The 24,012-nt window shown below is 42.9% G+C and overlaps 1 protein-coding gene across 1 annotated transcript in view; it reads right to left on the bottom strand.

Moving 5' to 3' along the window:
• Positions 1-24,012, bottom strand: part of LOC133993912 (RIMS-binding protein 2-like) — a 61,474-nt gene continuing 37,462 nt past the window's right edge. Inside the window, exons 9-32 of the mRNA XM_062433045.1 lie at positions 23,771-23,860; positions 23,500-23,622; positions 23,304-23,408; positions 23,016-23,066; positions 20,375-20,555; positions 19,538-19,627; positions 18,895-19,100; positions 16,486-16,592; positions 16,282-16,391; positions 15,319-16,194; positions 13,524-13,675; positions 12,939-13,403; positions 12,476-12,853; positions 12,023-12,175; positions 10,007-10,106; positions 8,220-8,362; positions 7,734-7,902; positions 5,907-5,975; positions 5,190-5,237; positions 4,218-4,342; positions 4,064-4,135; positions 3,822-3,977; positions 2,131-3,317; positions 1-2,064 (exon numbers count right to left, since the gene is read on the bottom strand). Of these exons, the coding sequence (XP_062289029.1) occupies positions 2,988-3,317; positions 3,822-3,977; positions 4,064-4,135; positions 4,218-4,342; positions 5,190-5,237; positions 5,907-5,975; positions 7,734-7,902; positions 8,220-8,362; positions 10,007-10,106; positions 12,023-12,175; positions 12,476-12,853; positions 12,939-13,403; positions 13,524-13,675; positions 15,319-16,194; positions 16,282-16,391; positions 16,486-16,592; positions 18,895-19,100; positions 19,538-19,627; positions 20,375-20,555; positions 23,016-23,066; positions 23,304-23,408; positions 23,500-23,622; positions 23,771-23,860 (4,299 nt within the window). The 3' untranslated portion in view covers positions 1-2,064; positions 2,131-2,987. The remainder of the gene's footprint in view (positions 2,065-2,130; positions 3,318-3,821; positions 3,978-4,063; positions 4,136-4,217; positions 4,343-5,189; positions 5,238-5,906; positions 5,976-7,733; positions 7,903-8,219; positions 8,363-10,006; positions 10,107-12,022; positions 12,176-12,475; positions 12,854-12,938; positions 13,404-13,523; positions 13,676-15,318; positions 16,195-16,281; positions 16,392-16,485; positions 16,593-18,894; positions 19,101-19,537; positions 19,628-20,374; positions 20,556-23,015; positions 23,067-23,303; positions 23,409-23,499; positions 23,623-23,770; positions 23,861-24,012) is intronic.

Below are 24,012 nucleotides of genomic sequence, written 5' to 3'. Positions count from 1 at the left end.
TGTAAAAAGATCCATATTGAAAGAAACCGTCACAATTTCAAGTCCTCTGTGCCCTACATCTTTAGTTACTGACCCTCCGTAGACACTGCCTGAACATGCAAAAAAAAAAAAAAAAAAAATCTGAAAAACAATATTAACAAAAAATATTTACAGATGAGCTTCCAAAAGGGTAATAAAAACAGTAATATATAAAAAAGGTCAATCTTCCACTGGTTTTTTAAACAATGAATGCAGGTCAGGAAAGAAAAAAAAACGAAAAGAAAAAAAAAACGTGTGCTGTATGAAAATATACCACATGGTCAAAAGTCCCAACACTGTTCATTATATACAGACAACTCCTATAGCTTCCTCTCCACTGCATCGACAATCTACAACTCAAATATTGTAGATGGGTCAGCCTAGAAAAAACTTAAATATGACAGTAACATAAATAAGGCCGAACATGGGTATAACATTGGTATGCATGCAGTCAATAAACATCCTGTAAACAACATATTAAGACTAAACAAGGTTGTCTTCTTTGTAAGGCTAAATATTAATCGAACTGAGCTAATACACTACCTACATGTACATATGAAGGGGGGGTCTAGGTCCTATTGGGTCAGCGGAGCGGGAGCAGCCTACTCACTACACATCAGGTAGAGGAATACTTGTGCATTTAAAGGCCGTGAAATACAATATCAGTACAAATATTCGCTGTACATTTCGGCAACTTTTTTTGTTTTTTTAATTTTAGAGCATCCGCCCCACCCCTCTCGAAAAAATAAGAAAAAAAACAACAACTAAACGACACATACATTAACAGCCTCAGTCTTGCCTCTATCCCGGCTATTTCACATCTAAAGTGTCTTTGTCCATCCCTCCCCCTTCCCCCTCCCCTTCCCTTACCTTCCTTTTTAATCTTGGCATCATCGTGCTCCCTTTATGTGACAAACACATCAAACTAAAAAAACAACATTCATGACATTAAAAGAAAGAAAAAAAAGGTTTGCCTCCGACTTGTGCCTTCAGGTGTGCTATCGAAAACTGAAATCAGGTCTGATCTTCACAGCAAACCTCCACGCTTTACTTCCCCCCCACCCTTCCTATGCTGTCAGTCTGCTCTCTCTCTCTCTTTCTTCATAGCTATGGTAACAGGCAAAGCACCTAAAGATTTTGGCATATTCTGCACTTTTTTTTTGACCAGCCGGACACCATGCTTGGCTCGGCGTCGAATAAGAAAACTTCGAGTTTAAACCTGAGTAGTGTGACAAGCCCCTGTGTCACACGGATAAACCATCTAATCAGACTGCGTGTGTTAAACTAGAATTACTAAGGCCTGGTCCACACATTCACTTGAGTAACATTTGCTGCACCCCTACGTTAAAGCTGTCACACAAAGCGTTTAAATATACAGTATGGTCCTATTAAAACACTGCTGTACACAGTATGACAATATTGCTAAAGTCCTAATAGTTTTAACAGAGCAGTCGACACGTTATGATGCAAATGTGCAGACGTAAAAACAAAAAAACTCCACAAAAGACTAATTACTGCTACACTGCGTGGGCTGATGAAGATGTTACGACACTGTCTGACCCGATATTCTCACACCGCTCACACGGAGGCAAAACGATAAATACATAACTTATTGCAGAGTCTATCACAGTACAGTAGTGCCACAAACCACCAGTGCCATGACTGCCAAAACTGTTTAGTATGTATGCATTTCTACTGTAGCAGGTTCCTGTTAGCTGTGTCATATCCTGCTAAAAACAACACCAAACATGCTACATTTACACTGAGTATAACAGCCTGATGCTCCACTTACAATCAAACCAGAATATTTGGAGTATAAATGAGCCTACTGATCACCAGATACTACATTATTTTCGTCTTTTGCACACACGCACACACACGCACACACGCGCACACACGCACACACGCGCACACACGCACACACGCACACACACACACACACACACACACACAGAAAATATGTAGTATGCAACATCGAGGCCAGTCGTGTTCATGTTTGAGAAAGGCATCTGTTTTCAGTCTCACCAGTGGACTGGGCGGCTTCGTCTACACACACACACACACACACACACACACACACACCCACAAATGCACACCCACCCACCCACCCACCCACCCACCCACACACACACACATACACAAAGAAGGGCGACCCTTCACATTCTTAACATCATCTTCAGCTTCAATGAACAGCACTGACATTTAACCTTCCCCATCTAAACTACGCATATCAAAGTGAATCATCGCCGTCTCTGACAGCTCTTAACATGACTAAGCTTCTACCCTGATGTCACTTCATGCAACGTGGCCGTGATTAGGGCGAGAGTCCGACACAAATAAATAACACAATCTGTACAAAGTAGTGTATAAATACTCTTAAAAGACAGGAAACACGTGTGAAGGGACGAGCAGACCTATTTAAAATAGTGCATTCTTTTACAGTCGCGCAGAGTAAGCAGCGGACTGCTTTGCTTCTATTCGTTTGCTTCAAATAAATAAAGTGGCACCAGTACACAAGCTCTAAAGCTAACAGTTCATTAGCTGTGTCTGACGTCAGGAGCTGCTTTTCAATAGCGTTCTGTATCACACTGATACAATGAAATAAACCAGGAGAGTACTGAGTGTTTTATATCAAGCATTAAAGCCTCTGATGAGTTGAACAGTTGCTTAGATAATTAGGAAGTATCTAGAGAGTATATTTGTAGGAGTAGTGAGTTTGCACGCTTCAACATGCACTTCAACATGCTCTTGTGATGCTGTAAGCTGTATGTTGATGTTTTTAAGTACTCTATATTTAAACAGCTGGTCTAGCAATGCTCTAAGGCAAATGTATAACTGCTGACGGTTGAAGCATCAGTTATTAGATCTGATAACCACTAACCGCGCCGACTACCGACTTAGAATAACAGTGTAGATAGAAAAAGTGCTTTCAATGTGACGCGAGTATTCAGAGTTAGGTGTCCTAACTCTCATTCTTTCTTGCTGGATCCCAGCTTTTTGAAGAGCTTCTTGCCTTTGGAGAAGAAGCCTTTCTTCTTCTTGGCTTGTGCAGAGCAGTCTGTCTGTGCCGGGCTGCCTGCAGGGAGGGGGGCCGGGGGAGAGCGGCAGACCTCCGCCGCGGCCCGAGCCGTGTCCGGGTCTGGCGCGGGGTTTGCAGAGGGTAGAGGTTTGCAGTCTGGTTTTAGTAGGTCTGTGTGCTCTGTCGGGTCGGGGCGAGGAGGAGCAGGAGGAGGTTCTGTTTGGGGGCGCGGGAGTGAGGGCCCAGGATCTTGTGGCTCTGTAGAAGACGTCCACGTACCCTTGAGGAAGAAAAGATGACTTGTTTGATACTTTATGTCTAAAAGTGATGAGTATTTACTGTAGTGCTAATGTTTAAAACTGCAGTAAAAAGGAAACACAAGGATAGGAGCACACATAGGAGGGAACAAGTCGCTTTGGTTTAGATAAAATCATAAGTAGGTGCGGGATCCTACGCAATGAAGGAAAGTCGAACTACAGTCAAAGGTGGCGGGAAGAGGACATTAACGGGGGGAGTGAACGGGGGGCACTAGTGTTGACCACTGGGCTGCTATAGTCCTGTCAGAAAACACTTACGATCACGTCTCAAAGTGTACAGTTCGTTTCTGCTTCTGCACAAAGGCCATGCAGGAAATGGTGGGGCAAAAGAAATGCAACAAAAAAGCAGAATTAAAGAAACAGTGCAGAAAAACACAGGAACCACACTCTGATAATGCTCCCAAATGATGAGAAAAGAAAGCGATGTTAGTGGTGACTGCAGGTCAGAAGGCCGCATGCTGAGCTACCTGTGATTCTTTCTTGGGTTCGGGTGCAGGCGCAGCAGGCTGAGGAGGTGGGGCAGGGTGAGGAGGCGCAGCAGGGTGACGTTCTGCTGGAGGATCCTCCGGTAGGGCCTGCAGGAAGTTGGAGGGCACTAAACCTCTGTGTCCGTTCAAGTCTCCCTAGAAGGTGAAAACAGCGTCAGACATGAGGCTGAAAGTTATATCATGTTTACCACTTTAAATTCTACAGTCTTTATAACACTTACATAAAAGAATCCATCTTCGTCCATGTCACCAAACACATGTATGATGTCTCCTGCACTGAATGTCAGCTCAGCCTGAAGAGAAACAAGACAGATCATGAGCAAACAGCGACTAAAATATCATGAGAAAAGATATCATGCATGTGCAAAGCCTGACCTCTATGTCAGTGTTGGGGGAGCTCTCTCGTGGATCGTAGTCAAAGATGGCTACCATCCTGCGAGGTCCCGGGGCCGGGTTCCCCATAGCGGTGGCGGCAGTGGCAGGGGCAGCCTGGCTTGGATCTGTCAGTCAATCAGAGAGGAGAATAATTAAGACGAGTGAGGTACTTCTTATGTCGCCATCGGCTCGTTGGCATGCAGCTTGTCGCGTCTGGGAGTCCGAGTCACTCAGCGTCATGCTAAGCTGAAGGGAGAGTCGCACCACTGCAGTCCAACTCATGAAGTAAATATAATAGATTAGAAATGACAGGTAGCATTTATTTCTATTAGAAAGGTCGTATGAGTTCATGCTGTGATGTCTTTAAAAATGGAGAAGTAGTAATTAAGTCTTTGCAACACTGTAAGTAAAAGAAAAGAGAAATTATTTGGTGATGAAATGATGCTATTTGAACTGAAATGAAAAGAGGAGTTAGGAAGGGGGGACTGCTTGACATTTATAACTGAGGGTTAATGAAGAACTTAGGATATAAAACATGGTTTAATGTGTGCTAGGAAGGGTCATTTACTCTCATATATATATATATATATATATATATATATATATATATATATATATATATATATATATATATATATATATATATATATATATATATATATTTATTTTTTTAACTCAAGGAAAGCAGATTTTTCCATGCAGACTGATAGAATCTATAACATTTTTTACTTTGGAGAGGATTTTTATAAAAGGTCCATGTTCTTCAGGGTAACCTCAGAATAATCAAACAATCCCTTTTAAGGATGGATGTTATCTGCAGCCAGAATATAAATCCTGGTATTTACAACCATTAAAAACAAAGGCACAGAATGGGAAGTAAACGCATGCAGGCGTCCGGTGGACACTGAAGCAGTCTTCTGGTCATGCAGGTGAAAAACAGAGAGGCAGAGGATCCAAAAGCTGACTACAAACCTTGACTGGAGGAGTCTACGCTCTCCTCCCAGAGTGCTGCAGACTCCACTGGAAGAGACGAGGTGAGGGAAAAGAGCGTGAGCACAATCACACAACCAGCCGTGACTCAACACTCATATTACACCTCAAAGTCCAAAGAATAATCCTCCCTGAGGTTACAGTTGGTATCAATCATCACACTGAAGTATGTAAAGTCACAGATGGAGATCAGAGGGGATGGATGTTTCAACAAGTGACCTTTAAGTGATCATGTAATTCTTTAGTGACACAGCAGCAGAATACTGGAAAAAAAAGAACTTTCTTTGAGCTGATAATTTATTACTGTGATATTCTACTGCTGTGTCTGCAATGCATTACATGAATATCCAATGAAAGCTGACAGGACTGGCTCAGTATTCATGCTTGTGTCTTTTTTAACATGTGTGAAGCTGTGGCACAGATTCAAAATGTGGATGTAAAGAGTAAAACTAAGTTCTGTTATAGAATGTGAAAGTGATGCAGAACACCTATTCATAATGGGAGTATTTGACTAAAATGCTGGGAAGCTGTGTGATTTCTTTACTACAGTAACTGACCTAAAAATCCCCTCTGGTCGCTAAGCGAGAAGCAGCAACTGAAAGAGCAGAAGCTAAAGTGAAAGAGACAGAAAGAGAAGCAAACCAGATAAGAGAATTAAAGGAGGGAGGTGGGAAGCCGCAATCTTGCAGCGAGACACACCTTTCTTGGATCGTCTCGGTTTCGGCGGCGGGACAGGGCGACGCGGAAGCTGTGCGTGTGTGCGAGAGCCTTAATGGAGTTTTAGAAAAGGATAACCAAAAACACAAACAAACAAACAAAAATAAAAAACAAAAAGAAAGACAGAGGTGCAATTTTGAGAGAAGCAGACCAGACAAAGGAGACAATGAAAAGCCAGTGAAGAGCAATTTAAAATGACAACCGGTGAGCAGTGGACACAGCAGCGAGAACAAGTGGAAGTGAAAAGGTTAAAACCATCTGTACACGCTATTCCGGGTAGAAAGCAGGAAACAGAAGCAAAGTGTCAGCTTGATTCCTCCGAGCGAACACTTTGACTTTAGTTTATGTTTTAGACACCTGCATGAAAATGCAGTCAGAGTGTGTTTGAGAATATGTATATGGTTATGAATTCCTTCATAGCAACACAGTGAAGCAGAAGCCATAAGATAAAATGCCATGATGAACATTTTTTGGATTCATTTTAATGCTGTTCAACGTAATGGAAGTCTTTCTTTGTGCCTCAAGCTGGGTCAAAAGGTCAACAGTTATGTGGCGGTTTTTACTTCTCAGTTTTTAGAATCGACTGCAGACAACAAATATTCTGTCTCAGGATATTGAGCCTCATGCAAGAACATTTCCATAAAAACCTTGCTTACTTTTTGCTGTGAGGTTTATTCTTACCAGTGTTCAGAGTCAGATTCACCAAACTTTCTTAAATCACTTGTTTCCACCTTTTTATGAGGAGGATGCATTCATAAGATTCATCATTATCAAAACAAATCTAATTTATTTATAAAGCACATTTAAAAGCAGCCAGAGTTGACCAAAGTGCTCATCATCAATTGCCATATCAGACTAAATGTTCCACTCCTTTTATGGGCAAGCTTCATTTTGAATAATGTTACCGAAGAAGAATTATATATCGCTGCACTTCAGGTCCTGCCTTCAGAAATGATTAAACATGTTTAGCAGCATGAGTCAGATCATTAAAGGACCCAAAACAATTAGAAAACATTTATAGCACAGCTGCCATCAGAGCAGCGATGTTTTGTGACAGAAATAAAGCGGGGACGATTTGAGACGAATTTAGATGCTAAAAAATGTCTTTCTAAAGCAATGTGGTCTGTGAGAGACAGCTGTGTGACAGTCATGAATATGGGAGAGTATTTTAACCCACAGTAGGTGATGTTACACTGTCAGGTGTTAAATCATAAAAACCATGGGGCAGCTGATAGATTGAGAGAAAAGTTTCCTTTCTACTGAAATGTAGACGTTTCTGTGTGAAATATGCACATAAAATAATGAAATCGAGAAAAACTAAATTCTCTGTGAATTGGAAAACGGTCTCTGTGTCATATTCAAACTAGAAAATTCATTCAGCTTGAGACATTATGATTACAGCTCAAATCAAGCTCTTTGCCTTCAAAGTCATTTCCTTCGTCCCTTGTATTCGACACTTAAAAAGAAGTTTGTTCATATGAATTGTTCTTGTATGAAACTCTCTATCTTTACATAGCTGAACAGCCAATTTGAAAATGAGTGATGTAAAATAACTGAATAATTGATTTTTTTAAGGTCTGGATTCTGCAACACTTGTGCTGCTATTTTCACTTATCACTTAAAACATTAACAGCGGTGATATCATGAATAAAACATTAACATTTATACCCCTGGTAAAGGATGTACTCCTTTTCTAACAGAACACATTTAACAACCAACATCATTAAGATTTTCACACAAAAACTTTTGTTTGACATTTGGTCTGAAATCTGCTGATGGGTCAATCTTTACACTGACAGCATCACGTACCTATCTTCTCCATGGAGGCTGCCGTGGACAAGAAGCCCTGCTGCAGTAGCTGCTGCCGGGTCTCCTCGTCCTCCACCTGGATCTCAGACACCATGTTGCATGGCACGTAACCCAGACGACCACAACTCTCCCCTCGGTAGAACCCGTCTGCATCTTTATCCCCGTAAACCTGAGAAGAGGATTGTAAAGGTTTATCTATTAAATGGACTGAGGTGAACATGCAGCCTCTTTCACACCTGTAACATTATTGGCTTTGTGCGTCTGTTTAAGTAATGGCTTCTGTGCTTTAAAAAACGGGTCACAGTTACATGCATATTTAACTAGTAGTGTTTCAATCAATAGGAGCTTCACATTTGTTGGAAATGTCAAAAAAATGTTATTAGTCTCCCTATTCTGGTTGCAGAAATGACACTTTACAGCATAGAGTGAAGCACATGGTTGAGAGATGCTTTGAAGGAAAAACGTGTGATCATCATGGCGACATACTTTGATGATCTGTCCCTCAGTGAAGGGCAGCTCTTCATCAGCAGCGTCAGGATTGGGTGACATTGTGGCGGGATCATAAGGGAAGAGGGCCACGAAGATGCGTATGTCACCGTCTCCTTTCATCTTTGGTGAATCAACAACACCTGCGCAAACACACACACACACATACACACACACAAATACATGGTTACAATACTTGATATGCTTGATACTCATTTGGCACAGGATTGATATAATTAAATGACATCTGGGCTCAGCTCACTCATTCACACGTGTCCTTCCTTTTGTTTAAACAAGTGCAATGTTGACAACAGAGGTTATATTTTAACTCCTTAACTTAAATCAGTTATTTGTTACAAGTCATTTTATAAAGAATTAAGAAAATGTATATGATTTTTGCTTCCATGAAACAAATTTTTGTGCTTTGTAAACATTTTATTAAAAAACTTAAAATGCAATGTACAACTACTAATATTATATAGACAAATCAAAAGTTTGGACACACCTCCTCATACCCTTCAATGATAAAGTATGTCCACATTTTTGACTGGTGCTGTACTTTGCAGGAAAGCCGTGCAAAGCTTGCAAAGCTCTGTGCAAACGGCGCAGGCAGCTTTCCCCTCCCCCACTGCCCACCAACTGCAGCGCCGCTATGAACAGTGTTCGCTTTAGCAGAGGCATGTCCTTAAAAGAGGTAATCAAGCTAAACCACTGATCCTAAGCTGCATGAGCTGTTTGACAAACGTGCGCCTCGTTCATGATCTGCAGCAACCCGGCAAGAGGGGGAAACGGCGTTTGACCCACTACCTAATCTAAATCTGTAGACGTTTATCGACAACGCAGCCACAAGCACACACACAATTCTATTAAAAACATGTCGCAGATTGTGCAAGATAGCCTATAAATGGGACACCGTGCTTAGCAGTGCACACATGAAGATTGGCACGGCTAAAAGCATTACATGTGAAGTCTATTTGACAGGGCGAGACATATTTGAAGAGCTGTAGTGAGACTTAAGCTGCACTAAAGAGACGAGTTGTCTATCTCATTAGGGGGAATCAGCCCATCTGTGGCAAGAGTCACGGGCAGAAGACTTGCACACTTTCACATCCTCACTGATTTTCGAGTAGATAGGACAGAACTTCTCCCTGCTCCCTTCCTCTATCTACGCACACGTTTACGCTTATGTGCTTGTGTGTGCGTGAAGTCGACTGTGCGGCCCCCCACGTATACCAGAAAGGTTAGGTTTACCGAATGAAACTGCAAGCTGAAGAGACGAGAGAGAGAAAGAGAGAGGCGGGAGATTGTGGAAGGAAAAAGAGACAGACAGAGAGAGAGAGAGAGAGAGAGAGAGAGAGAGAGAGAGAGAGAGAGAGAGAGAGAGAGAGAGAGAGAGAGAGAGAGAGAGAGAGAGAGAGAGGGGCTTGTACGCTCAACGCAGCGGCTCGTTTCTTTGCTGGCTAATCGAGGTTACTATTTTAATGTCTGTCACTTCCTCCTGTCATGACAAGCCACTTTGGGTTAAGCCGGTTCTCAGCTTAGCAGGCTCTCTCCCTCTTCTCCACTGCGGCAGCTACAGTACAGCAACCCTCTCCACCCCCCTTCAACGCAAGGTGCTAATCTGTCTACCATCATGTGAGAGAGGGGGAGGTTTGCCAACAGAAAGCACAGGTGTGTCAGCATCCCTTCATACGTCTTCACTGCATACGCTGGTTAAGGAGAGGGAGAGAAAGAGAGAAGCAAGAGACAGAGGAAACAGGAAGAAGAAAGAGGAAAGAGTGTCTGACCTTTGAGTTGCCTGGCCGGCAAGCACCCTGGTTTAGCTGAGAGCTCTGCCTGGGGCCCCCATGATGGACCGGCCTCAGCTGGTGGCATTTGGCTGGGCTCCTGCTCAACATACAGATAAAAAAACAAGACAATAAGAAAAACAGCTAATACAGAAACAGAATCACTACAAGGGAGTAGAGAAAAGGAGAGGAGAAGACACCTGAGGGGCTTATAGATGAACAGCAAATGCAACTCTTTGTATTTCCAAACTATACTTCTAAATCTATGCTTCACGTACTGATAATCCTTCTGAATTATTGCAGTAGAAAAAGACACCTTGTGAAATACAGAACATCAAACATCCTACTCTTTCAACATAAGCATGTTCATTTTTTGCATTGCATGATCAAAGCACGTCCATGGTAGGTTAATGCACAAGGCAATGACAAGGCAGTACTGACTACTTTAAGACAAGAGCAGAGGGGTTTACAAGGTGCAGGAGAATTTGAATGTAACAGGAATTAGTGCAGTCAGACAGAGGAATGACACAAAATATTATAAGTATATACTGTATATCTTATCAATTTGAAGCCTCAGGATAATGGTAAAAAAAAAAGAGTGCAATCACTTTTTGGCTATATCTTAGCAACTCAACAGCTATTACTCAATAATATAATCTTTTCTTTTTGTGACAGCGAAACATGCCTCAAACTTGACATGTGCTGCCTGACCTCCCTCTGTCCGCTGCAGTGACGATGATGAAACAGGAGGAAGTGATATCAACTAAAGGAGTCAAAGGGGAAGATCCACACTGCTACACGGGGGAAGAGGAGGAGGGGGCTGACACAACACACCCATTGCGGTCGGCCCGCAGCAACGTTTACCAGTGGATCGGCCTTCAGCCCTCGGCGAATGGGGGGTCTGCTGTGCTCCATTTGAGCCCCCTCTACCCACCATTCAGAACTCATCTGCTCCACCACCACTTCCCCCGGAGTGTACTCCGCAGGCTCCCCACTGTCATCTGTGCCGTACTCCACATCGATCTCCATCCCGGGATCAATAGGTGACCTCGGAGTTTGTACTGTTTTGCTGACTGGGTAGGGTCTTGGCGGGGTAAGGCCATGGCCGGGGTTGGCTGCCGCGGCGACAGCCATCTGACTCCTGAGCATGGCCTCCCTCCTAAGGCGGTCCCCTAGCCCTCTGAGCAGTACTCTTTCTTTGCTGTTGTGGGTCAGCTGAGGAGGACAGCGGGCTGAGACCCGCCTGTTGGTGGGACCCTCATATAAACTCAAATCTTCTTCTTCAGGATAACTGATGGTGTCCACTGTGTCTGCATAGTGCACCCTGTGCTGCGTCTTAGGCTTGACCTGCTGCGGTCCGTGCCTGGATAAAGGCTCTTTGGCTAGAGATCTAGGATCCCTGTTGAAGTGGTGATGCTGATGGGAAACATTTGGGTGGGGGTTGGGGTGGTGTGAGTGATGCTGGTGACCATGGTGGAGGCGTTCTGTGTCTCTGGGGTGAAGGTGGCCGGGCCTGGGTGGAGGCTTTCTGCGGTAAGGTGAAGGCTCTTCTTGACTGCTGTCCTCCTCCTCTGTTACCTCGGGGATGCTGAACAACTGCTTGGTGTGGTAGACCTGAGGAGGCAACTTAAGGATCCTCTCAAGAACCTCCTCATCACTGTCTGGAGTTGCCACCTGGTTTGACTACCAGGACCACAAGTCAAAGCAAGCAAAAATGGGTCGGTGATGGTAGGATGGGATATCATATTGTTAAGTGAAAATAAGGGAAGTGCAAAGAAAGCAGAGGGCAGCGCAACCATGCAGAGGAGAAAAGAAAGGAAAGAGGAAGAAAAAACAAAAGTGATCACAATCAAGCACGATCAAATATATGACAGAAGAACAAGGCTGCTGTGACAATATAACAATGCGAGACAAACTTCAAGAAAAGTACTTCACACGAAAAGCAGCATTCACAAATTTCCAATGCAAATGTGGATGCATATGGATGCAAAGTATGTACTGCAGTCATTCCTTTACCCTGTTAGCTCTGACTGTGTATCCTCTGGCCTGTGCTTCTCCGAGGTGGTCAGAGTAGTCTTCCTCCTCCTCCTCTAGGATGTCAGACAGGTCTGAGCGGCTATTGTCTGCGTGGTAGTCACTGGGAGGCTCCATCATCCCTCTGCCATAACTCTGTGAAAACATACGTCAACATTCTGAGTGAAACTATCCAGTGTGGATTTATTTAGTGAATTCATGTTAAAAATGAAAAGATTATTAGTCATTCTCTTGTATTTTGAGTAAGATAATAAACCTGCAAGTTAAATAATGACATGTTGCTGCTTTGGGCTCACATAACTGAAATATAATGCACATTTATTGACTCTTTAGCAACACATTTTCAAGCTTTCTTCCCCCTTCCAGATCAGTTATCAGCAATAATCAATACAGAAATGTTTACTAACTACTGGGTATCAATACATCAGTGCTGACCTGCTGCGTCCTGTGGAACGTCGGCTCTTGGTCCTGTCTCAAAAACTCCTCGATGGACACCAGGCGGGTGTTTTCGTGCTCCTCCTCCGACTCCAGCGGTGAATGGCTGGGGGGTCGGTGGAGCAGGGTCTCCTGAGGGTTAAGGAGCTCTGCGATTGGGGCTTTGGGCGGTGTGGGGATGCGCTCAGGGATCCCGAGCTTGGCACTGGGGTCATCAATGAAATCTGTCATAGACGGGAAAGGACGAATCGTTCCGGGGCTGTTGGTGTCTCTGCGCAGATCCAACATGGCTGCTGCTGCTGCTGGTAAAGGTGAAAGTGAAGGTGATGCTTCGGGTGGAGGTTGAGGTGATGAGATGGTGGCTGAGGTCACATTAACCTGAGGATGAGAAATATAGTCAATGCAGTTTTATTCTACATTATATAGTCTGATATATACAAAAGAATGTCAGAGTGAGGATTACCACTGGAGTGTAGATGGCAGGTAACGGTGATGTGGCCTCATACACAGCCAAGGCAGCAGCAGATGAGGGGTTGGCCCAGGCGTTCACATAAGTGGCAGATGGGAGAAGATCTTCTGAGTGGAGGAGAGGAGAGTTGGCAGCAGTCTCCACTGTGATGCCAGTGAACTGTGTGTCTGTTGGTAAAGTGCTGGGCAGCATTGAGACTTTGGCAGCAGAGTTCCCGTAGGATGGCGGTGAGGGCAGACCTGCAGGGGTGCAGGGTAGGGGTGGCACAACTGGGGTGGTGATAGCTGGGCCGGCCATGATGGCAGCCAGCTTGGAGGGCACATTGACTGGCAGAGAATCACAGGACTCCCCGTGGGCAGACATGGTGCGGACAGTGAGCTCCTGAGCTGCCTGCAGGGACTGGATCTGAGAGGGGCCCAGCAGAGCACTTCCAGCTGTAGGGGAAGACACCTCCAGCACCTGGGAGAGGAGAACATGGATAACCCCACGTTATATGTACCATACATTATTAAAGTCACTCAAACAGCAACGCACTGCTTGGCTGAAAATTGAAAAAAACAACAACAACTCAAGTCTTGCCTTTTTCTTATCAGCATATATAGTGTATCCAGTGACACGGACTCCATTGGAGGTCCCGGCAGCATCTATGGTGACCGGCAGCCAGCTAATGAGGGCAATGCCCGGGGAGGGTCCATGCTCCAGCTGGACATCCAGAGGAGCATCAGGGGGGCCTAAAGAGATCAATAGCATAATACCACAGCCAGTGGCAAGCAAAAAAAAAGAGAACCATGTTTTTATATTAATATAAAATCAACTGAATGCTCTTAATGAAAATACATTGCTTGGGATGAGAAATAATGACTATACTATATACTATACTCTAAAGGGACATTCAGAAATTCAGAAACCATATACCTGTGTTCCCAGACTGTGGGCATGAAACTTAAGGAAATTTGAATGATCATTTAGAGAAATGCAACTCATATCCAATATGACACTGATCACAATAACACATCTCTAAAGTTTATTATTGAAAATAAAAAAAAACATTGACCGGCAGGAGCAAAATGACAATATGAAACCACAAACTGACCACATATATTGTTGGGCATTTCCATCAATGACTCATCAAAACATGAACACTAAGCACAATAAGCTTCTTTATTTGCAGGGAATTTTAATTCTTTGAGATTCCCTTTATACTCTTGTCCAAGGGCAGATAAATCAAAAACAAATGGGCAAAGTGCACTTGAAGATTGGGAAAACACCAACTACTTCTTTCTGAATCATGTCACCAGAAGAAACGCTTGATCAGAAGTTGTGATAGAGTAACTGTCATCCGTCCCCGGTTTACCCTCCCTTTACAAACACTGAATTTTTTCAGTGCCACAGTAATTTGGCTATTTAATAGAGGAAATGTGTTTCAGAGCAGCTCATTAAAGCTGTACTCATGAATCAACTGATGACTTTGTGTGGGAGGTTCAGAGCCACCTCTACTATCTTAACCTTGCAAGATATCACACATTTGGTATTAATTGAAGAAAAAAAAGGCGCCAAACATTTGAGTGATATTACTGAAGGTGAAGAGCTGGACTGAACACACTGAACAGTCTAAAATAGTGTATGTGACCACCTCAACAATGTATGCGGCACATGCTAACAGTGCAGCTGTGTAGAAAACTTCAATCACCACCAACACCATGGCCACATAACATATGGTTAAAATGACAATTGGTCAACTTATCATCCACACAAAGATTTGTTAAGCTGCATATGATCCGGGATCTATTGCTTACACAAAAAACTGAAAAGACACACATTTTTAGTAGATGAATACAGGTTCATTACATGAATGTGTTTTTTTTTAATGCTGCTACTGTAAAAATATCATAATGTTTCCTGGAGAACATCAGGGGGTGCTTGTGTGGTACTATTTCTACTTGGGTGCTACGCTGTTACACTAGAGTCACATTTCTATGACAGAACATGTACACATGTATCTGTTCTGTAATGTTTCAGGGCTCAGTCATTTTATTACTTTAGTACTTTCAAACTGCCACACTGTGTGGTACTGTGGGGTGCTGTGTTGATAAAATGAATGACTGAATGACCCAATGACAATGGCCGTATTCATGGACTAACTTAAGGCTGCAATAATTATTTTTAATAGATTCTCCAAAAGTTTGTCCAAAACTCTTCATCTGAATTAAATATTTGAGTCTTAAATGCTTTTTACTTATTGTTTTCAACTTAAATGTTTGATATTTAATTTTGAATGGGGAATAATTATTCTTGATTCATGATCCATCGACTCTATGTAAGTGTAGTGAGCATTGCATCCTTTGAGAACATTGATATTAGATCTAATACTAACCTGCCATCAGTGTGCTGAAGGTTATTGTAGCGCTTCTGTGTTCACGTCGCTCCACAGGTAACTCCCATGGTGTGCGGTGCGGCCGTGCCTCCACTTTGACTATGTACTGCAGGCTGGGCAAAAGGTTATTGAGGCACAGCGAGTAGCAGCCAGCCTTCACCAGCTCACACTCCTCCTCATTCAAAGACACAATGTGCACATAGTTACTGTTGCTGGGCAGCCAGGTCAGGTTGGCAGAGGTGGCGGTGATCCTCTCCACACGTAGCTGTGTGGGCGCCACACAAACGTCCCGACCAACAAGCATGCTGCAGCGCAGCTGGTCTGAGAGGCCCTTCTCTGTCAGGCTCTGCACTGACACACGGTAGGCCTTGAGGTTTATGTCTAGCCGCTCCAGAACTGCTTTGGTCTGGGAACCGAAGGGCACATTGAGCCGCAGCTCCTGGTCCACATACACATTATAGCTCCACACATTGCCCCACCCAGCCGGCACCAACGGAGGGTCCCAGCCGATGATGATGCTCTTGGCAAGCTGTTTGATGAGGGTGAGCTTACGTGGGTAAGGCACAATGTCCACTCCCACCTCCTCCAAATCCAAGTCCAGGCCGTTGGTGAGGGGGGCTGGGACAGCCAAGGCCGATGCTGAATCTGAGGGGGCTGAGGCAGGGCCAGAGGCAGCAGAGGCCTCTGTCCTTTCTGAGGCGCTGACGCCTATGTGGAGGTGATGCTGGTGGCTGGCACTGTGCAGGCTGCTGTCTAGCAGGGAGTTGTGGGAAATGTCCCCTGTCTCTGGATGATGAGTGCTCATGACATCATCGTCCGATACACGTTCCACAAAGTTGGAGGGGACCAGCCCTCTCCGTCCATCCATCAACTCACCTGAAAGCAACCACAGTAAAATACCTCAGACCACGTACACACAGAAATATGAAATGTAAATGTAAAAAAAATATACTTGAAATTAACCTTCATAGAAGCCGTCATCATCCATGTCTCCATACACATAGATGTATTCTCCCGCAGTGAGCGGTAGCTCCACTTCAGGGTTGTCATTGGGGCCATCATAAGGATTATAGCTGTTGAAAGTTAATTTAGCAGAAAGTTATTTTCATCTGATAGTAATAAACTCTTGACATAGTGAGTTGACTTCTGTCTGAGTATAATGCTTACCTGTATCTTGCAATAAAAACCTGAAGCTTTGCAGCTCCTCTGCTGGCTGTGAAAGGTGCCGGGGCCACGTCAATGTCCAGCTCCTCTACTTCACTGGCAGTGTCCACCTGAGAGTGCCATAAACAGATGGTGAAATGATTCAACATCAAGGTGATTCTTAAAAGATGAATTAAAAAAGGGAACAAAATTATTTTACTTTATTTTTGTATTCAACACAATAAATCCACATTCTAACAGACATTGGTGTCACATACTGATATATCTGGATTATTTAAAAGAAATGTAATATTTTTCTCAATACTTGCCTCTAGTAGTGATTAATAATGGTGGGTTATTATTAAATTCGGTGTTATATGAAAAGTGTTATCTTGAAAGGCCATGACTGCTTGAATGACTGTACAGGAAATCATTACGTTTAACTGTAAATGACTGTTTGCAGTTTTTTCTCAACTAAACCATTTAAATACAGACCTACAGATCTAATTATTATTTACCACAAATAACTGCTCTCATAAAATGCTGTGTACAATATTGTTGTTATATAGTAAGTGGAATCATTGACTCACTGCTGATGTATAGAGATACCTGATTTGGAGTTTGATTTCCATTCATAGTGGTTACACACAATACAATAAGAGAGGTGGCATATTCATAGCTCCCTGGGAAAACCATTTTAAGGATAATCACTCACAACTACTACTGTATAACCTTCATAATCCAGAGTGGCGAGTGGATTATCTCACTAAATATGAGCTTTATTGAACTCTAAGCAGACGGGTGACTAGATGAAAAGACCACCAAGCTGTCCGTCATGTGAAACCAGACACTAACTTTCTGGAGAAATGGCACAATAAAAAATACTTGGGGGCAGATCCAAATAACCTCTAGTTTGCATGTACAGTATGAGCTCTTGCAGATTCAGCTACAGCTTGTACTCGCGTGAGATGACAGAGAGGTTAAGGAGGGATTTTTAATCCATTAAATCCACACAATCAATGTGCTCATGCGTAGCTGTCTTGGTAATCTTGATGAGCTATCTGACTATCTATGGAGAAAACAAAGAAAGCATGGGACATAAACTCAATGAACATCAAGAGACCAAATGACAATTTCAAAACCCTAAGACCTTAAAAAAAATGAACACTCTTTAAACTGTCAAATCTGAGTAAAAACTATTTCGGCTACCAACTATTCAAAGAAAACTCCACTGCTACTGCGTATGTGAGAAAGTTAAAGCTCCAGAGGGAGTGGCACGAATTCTGATAAATTGTTTCAAGTTTTGTCACTTGAGTCAGCTTCAGCTCGGGCTGAAGACCACAAGTTTGAAAATGACAAAAATGTGGGGGTGTGAAGTTAGAAAGAAGCAAGCAGGGCTGGATTAGAACCCTTAGGGGACCTTAGGCACTGAATCTCATGCTCCCCCACGTCAAACTCCTCTTCTTCATTTTTAGGCTACTCATATGTGCAACATTTTTTGCTGGGCTTTTAGTTACTGCATACTCATTGAAACAACCTACCCACAGTACATTGTGGCCTGTTAAGTAATCTTCACTTGCCCAGCGTTCAAATTGACAAATAAAACAGTCAATCATGAACCCTAACTTTCTTGGAAACAACTTTTATTTTATCACGATTTTATTACAATACACTGCTGCTTTTAATCCATATTTTATTGTGGACATACTAGATTGCCGAAAGCGACTACAATTATCAACATAAAGAGAATGGATCAAGTCTTTCTGCTTGAGGGCCCCTGGGTACTTGCCAAGGTTACGGGTATGGTAGATCAGGCCATGGAAGCGAGGTTACCAAACCTCTGTTAGCAGCTTGAGGCTACATTAGCCTTTACTAGCATTAAAAACCTGCATCTTCATCCAAACTGCCAGTAGTTGTGTTGCACTGTGGGTTAGGGTTACTTGGAATAGAAAAGAGGATATCTCTGATTCTGCTGCGTCAACTCTGATCTTTTTTTGGTTTTTACTTACTTACTACTTTTTACTTTTACTCATCATGAGTCTGACAGTGTTACAGGAGTGCAGCGCTAAATCGGTGGACTCCTTGTTAAAAAGTTAGCATCAGCTTTCAAAAAGAGTGGCTATCTTGGTTAGGGTTTCAAAAAGATCATTTTAAGCCCTTTGACCTGTGTTATATATTCCATACAGTGTATCACTGACTAAGAAGTACAATCAAGTTTGTGTGTTAATACAGTAATGCATGGCAAAGAAGTTAATCATTTTCCCAGCAGCAAATTGCAACTTCAACTTCTAAATATTACCCTAGTAGTGATAGCATATTCTCTCAATGGCAGCTAAGAAAACACTGAATTAAAAAAAAACTAAAAACAAAAACAACCAGAAACATATGCATTCTGACATAGAATGATGCACTGTACATCCTCATGGCTGGTACCTCATGTGTTGGGCTTGATTTGTGCGGACTGAGGTGGGTGTCGGACTTGGGGGTGAGGTGTGTGGTCTCTGACTTGCTGGAGGATGAGCCTGACTTGCTGACGCTGATGGTGGGCAGCTCTCGGTGCTTGGTGACAGGCGAGCGCTCCACCCTGGAGAGCCCTGCAGCGTGGGGGGTGGCCCCCATCCGTAGGGCAGCGGCAACATCTAGCAGGAGAGAGGGGAGGAGGATATTGTAATAATCCACAGCTTTAATAGAGGACACCAACCCTCTCACTGGTAACCTGGTTGAATCCATGAGCAGCTAGGTGGGTGAGGTCACTGGTTGACATGCAGGAGGCTCAAGGTTGAACCCGGGCTGATTAAACAGTGGAGAAAAATCCTTCCTCCATCTGTCTGAGGTCAGGGGTCACACTCTTTGTGTCACACCTGCACCACTAAGGGGCTTAACCGGTACCACAGTCCACAGACATTTCTCACCTCAGCCCATGAGCAATGACCCTCATGTGATTGTGAGAAATTCAGACAAGCTCTGTGACGGTGTGTGGGTGAGATGACGGGTTAGAACATGCCGTGCTTTTGTGACAGTATCCAACACATATCATGAGTAACGGAGACACAGAGAGTACCGAGCGGATCATTACCCTCAGGGCAGGAGAGAGTGTCACCTCCCTCGAGACTCCAGAAGGCTATTTCACTCAGAGACACCATATCCCATGAGCCACCAGTGCAGTCTAAAACACATGAACAGCGTAGGAGAAAGAGGTTGGATACATCTGTCGGACACATGCTGCAGTAAAGATTTCGACTGTTGTTTTGGTTAAGGCAGCTGTGGCCCGGATTACATTATAACGGATATTCTATTCTGTTGAGTGAAAAGAAATGTAAAACTCCTGCACCTTTAATTCATGCCGTAATAGAATAAGCTGAAATGTGACGCACAAACACAGAATCAAGAGTTGTTGTTTTTTTACTCATAAACAAAGTATACACAATAGTATGCATATATAATTTTATTTAAAACAATCATTTAATATACCCATACTGTTTAAAAGGAAACTATTTACACATAACAAAAAATACTAAAACCTGAACAGCTGCATCCCTGCAGTTTAAAAAAAGGATTTTGGGGACTGATGCTGTGCGTCTATATTTCCCATGCATGCATGTCAGGGAATGATTCCTCTTTTAAAAATATTTTATTTTGGAACTGAAAGAATCCAAAAATACTAACACAGATTACATACGTGGAAGTTGAAATACGGTTAAAATATGACTATCAGAGTGAAACAAGATAAAATAAGACAGATAGCCTGCGTCACAGCGGCACTTTGGACTATTTCTTTGTTGTGAAATCTCTTCAAAAAATGACTGCTGTTCAAAAATATATAGAGTATTAAGAATCTTCTGAAGTACAGTAAGAAATCTATCATGACCACTATTATTCTCTCAATTGCAAAGCTTGTGTTGGTGGAGTTTACCTCGTTCTGTAGTCAGGCCCACCCCATTGGTCAGAACAGACAGACTGGGATTGTTAAGGAGGCTGGAGCCAGCAAGGTCCACCTTCGAGGCCTGCAGTCGAAACTTCTCCAACTCCTGGGACAGCAAGCCGAACTGTTCGCTCTGGGTGCGACATTTCTCCTCCAGGTCTCGTACCTTTGACTACACATGACGCGTAACAAACATGGAGAACAGACATGCAGTGAAAATCCAGTTTAAACAATGAACTGTGACATGGAATGAGAAAAATCCACCTTTCAACACCTTTATATAGGCTATCATTCATTTGTGAGGGATTTCAGGTATAACAGTGATGAACTGCTATTCTTTACTTTTCTTGGGCACACATTTTTAAGGAATGTGCTTTGTTAAATACACAAACAAGTGAGTTCAGCTTTGCTTACAAGGCTTGTATGTGAACACTGGGCTGTGTTTTAAGGTGGATTTCTGCTTTAAATTAATCTCAAATAGTTAATTGGACCACATGAGTCATGAGGAGGGGTCTAACCCTGTAAAAGTAAACAAATGTAAGCTTCTTTATAACTTGTCAGTGTCATGCAGAACACTTTTATACCTAAAAAGCCACTTAAGTGGTATTATGGAAAACTTTTATCATTGATGTATGCATAAGCAGTGCATTGTAGAATGAACAATTGGAAAAAAGTCAGGTTTCTGCAAGACAGACCATATAAACTGTCACTGAAACATTTGTTTCAAGCTGCAAACACAAATTACAATGAATTACAGGATCAGTGGGAAGTAAAAGGGGAGGGAAATAAAGGTAGGTCGTTTTCTGGTAAGATGGGACACAGCAGTAAAAAGAGTGAGATAGGTAGCATAGGCTATAAGAAGGTACATGTTGTGCTTCTGTCTTACACTGCATACGCTTTAACAAAGCCACTAGACAGCAGAATTATGTGCTTGAACACTACAGAGGTTTTTGTCTTAGCCTCACTGGGCTGATTTCAGTTCCGGTTGCGGTGGGAGTTTCCTGGCAGCCTGCACACGAAACTGTCTCAAACAACATTTCCTGTTAGCTCTTACCTACGCAAAGCCTGGTTCTACAGTTATCTAGCTACATCGTTATCTAGCTGCACACACTGAGCTGAGGTGGTCAAATACTAAAAAACACTGACTAATCGCTTTTAAATTATAAATACTCGACTATACACAGCAATCTGCCTCAGTGTTGGGTATATGCAAAGGAAACCTCAGTATAATGGAATCAAATAACTAGTCAGCACGATAAGCATTATTAACTGTGCTGAGTGCAGCTGGGAGCGATAACTGTGAACGACCTGATTTACACACACTGTGATAACCTAAAAAAAAAATGGCGTCAGCATTTAAAAAGGGCCTCTGTGGCCACATGAAGCATTCATGAGAGATGGTTTTACGGTAATTATTGAAGGGGGGAGTTACTCCTGCCTCTAACTTTATTATATGCACAAAACACAAATGACTTACAAACCAGGCTGCTCTGTCAATGTTCACACTCTGAAGAATTGAGATAAAAGTAAATGGGGTTTGGTGGTTCTATCAACAGCACGAGGGGCTAGGGTTTTATGACAGAGATTAAAAATCTGGTCTGGGGGATGAAGCAGGCTAAATGTTAACAGTACCTGCATGCAGTCCAGTGTACTCTGTTAAGCACAAAAAAATAACACAAGGGGGAAAAGAGGTATACAAAAGTAAACACATGCTTGTGAAACATTTAGTAAACATATGAATAAAGTAGAAACACAGCAGTCTGAGTCCAGGTCAGCAATAAAATCCTGTCGGGAACAAGCATCACCAGAATGTCTCTTGGCCCTCAGCAGTCAACACCTGCCTTAAATGAACACATATATTCCTTATAATCTTTGAATTGTTTTTTGACAGATTGGCTGAAAGCAGGCTGTTGACTTGGCAACACAAAGTCAGGCTCTCTCACAAGGGAAAGAGACTTTCTCCTGTGATGCTTTAGGTTTAAAAAGAGACAGAAAGCGAGAGAAACTAAGCAAGAGGAAGGAAACGAGCAGTTTTTAAAAAAAAGAAACAGGAGCAACTATACTCTACCAGCTCCCTCCGCAACACAAGCTGAACCAACTCCTAAAATAAAATACACAATTTATTTAGGGATAAATTCTTGTAAAACAAAATGCACAGTGTGGAAAATGGAACACAGACAGTAAACATACACACAGAGTCATTAATTTGTGGAAGTCTGAAGTCTTTAGGATCTAATTTCATCATTCAAAATCAGCAGCCAATCAGATAGATTGGTACTCCAACTGTCAGCGGCTGTCTGGATTCATTTTGAATCCACAGTGTTACACTCACACAGAGAGTGAAATTAAACGTCACACGGCAGCGGAAGAGACATCTGTTCAAACGGTTACATTTCCAGGCCCAAGAGTCTGAAAATTCCAGGTGTTTAGACAAGCATACAGAGCCCATTACACTGAGCATCTATATTTTCATCCTCTTTTGTGCTTGGTGTGTGTTTTGGGACTGTAAGTCATCCTAACCCTCTTGAAAGCAACTCAGGGCTTCACTGTATGGTGATAAAAGCATTGCACGGTATATACATCTTTATTTTTAATTTTTATGAGTAGTCACAATGGTGCAATACAAACTCACCTCCAGCATCTGAACCACTCCTTCATGTTCCCTCTTGGCGAATAACTGAGCCTGATGATTAAAAAGACATCAAAGTCAGAGTTAATGTTGGGTGTTTGCTCATAAAAATTCTAATTCACAGCACAGTGAGCTCTGTGAGAATTACTCTGATAAAATATGATGCTTTATCAGTGCCCAAAGGTTGCCTCCTGCTGGACAAAAGCCCCCATTTCCCAAAATTAGGCTGAAAGCAACATTTGATTTAAGCTGTCAAATATGAAAAGTGTACAAAAGGTCTGTGGTTCTTACCCGCTGTAACCGTTTGATTTCATCCTGTTTGAACTTAAGGATAGCCAGTGCCTGCTCATGTTCCAATTCCAGCTGCTGCCTTCGCTCGGCGACCTCTCGCATATGCTGTTCATAGAGGAAAAATGGCTTCTTTTCAAGTGGCATGGTAAGGAGTGAAATTGAAAATGATCCACGGATTATCTGATCCTGGCAGTACCTTTAGGACCTGATCTAGGTTCTCCAGTTTGGCACGGAGTCTCTGGTTCTCCTCGAGAACTGAATTGTGTTGAGCGGTCACTTCAGAGAGATCTTCCCTCAGCTCCTCATTCTCAGCCCGAGTCTGAGGAAACGACACAGACACAGAGAAGCAGGTTAACTGGTGGGATCGCTTTAAAGGGAAAGAATGGGTTTATTCTAATTGACAAACCAATTGTGTTGCTTAACTTAGCCTGGTGGGTAAACTCTCGACGTGGCAGGGAGACACTGACCTGGTCGAGCAGCTGTGCCTTCCTCCTGAGGAGATCTGCCTCCTCCTTTAGTTGCTCATTTTTGCCTCGCTCATCCTCAAGCTGGCTCTCCTGTTATGAAACCGCAAGACTACATTTAGTTAAAGCTGAGGAAATCCACGTCTCCCAAGTCATCATCATGCCCACTATGGCGACGCTTAAACCAGACTGGAGGGCTGCCAGGGAGCGTACGAGAAGGAAATACCGGAGCGAGACTATCACTT

This window comes from Scomber scombrus, chromosome 14 (assembly GCF_963691925.1).
Source record: "Scomber scombrus chromosome 14, fScoSco1.1, whole genome shotgun sequence".
Taxonomy (NCBI): Eukaryota; Metazoa; Chordata; class Actinopteri; order Scombriformes; family Scombridae; genus Scomber; species Scomber scombrus.
The sequence above is the reverse complement of the archived record's forward strand: the minus strand, read 5'-3'. Positions and strand labels throughout refer to the sequence as shown.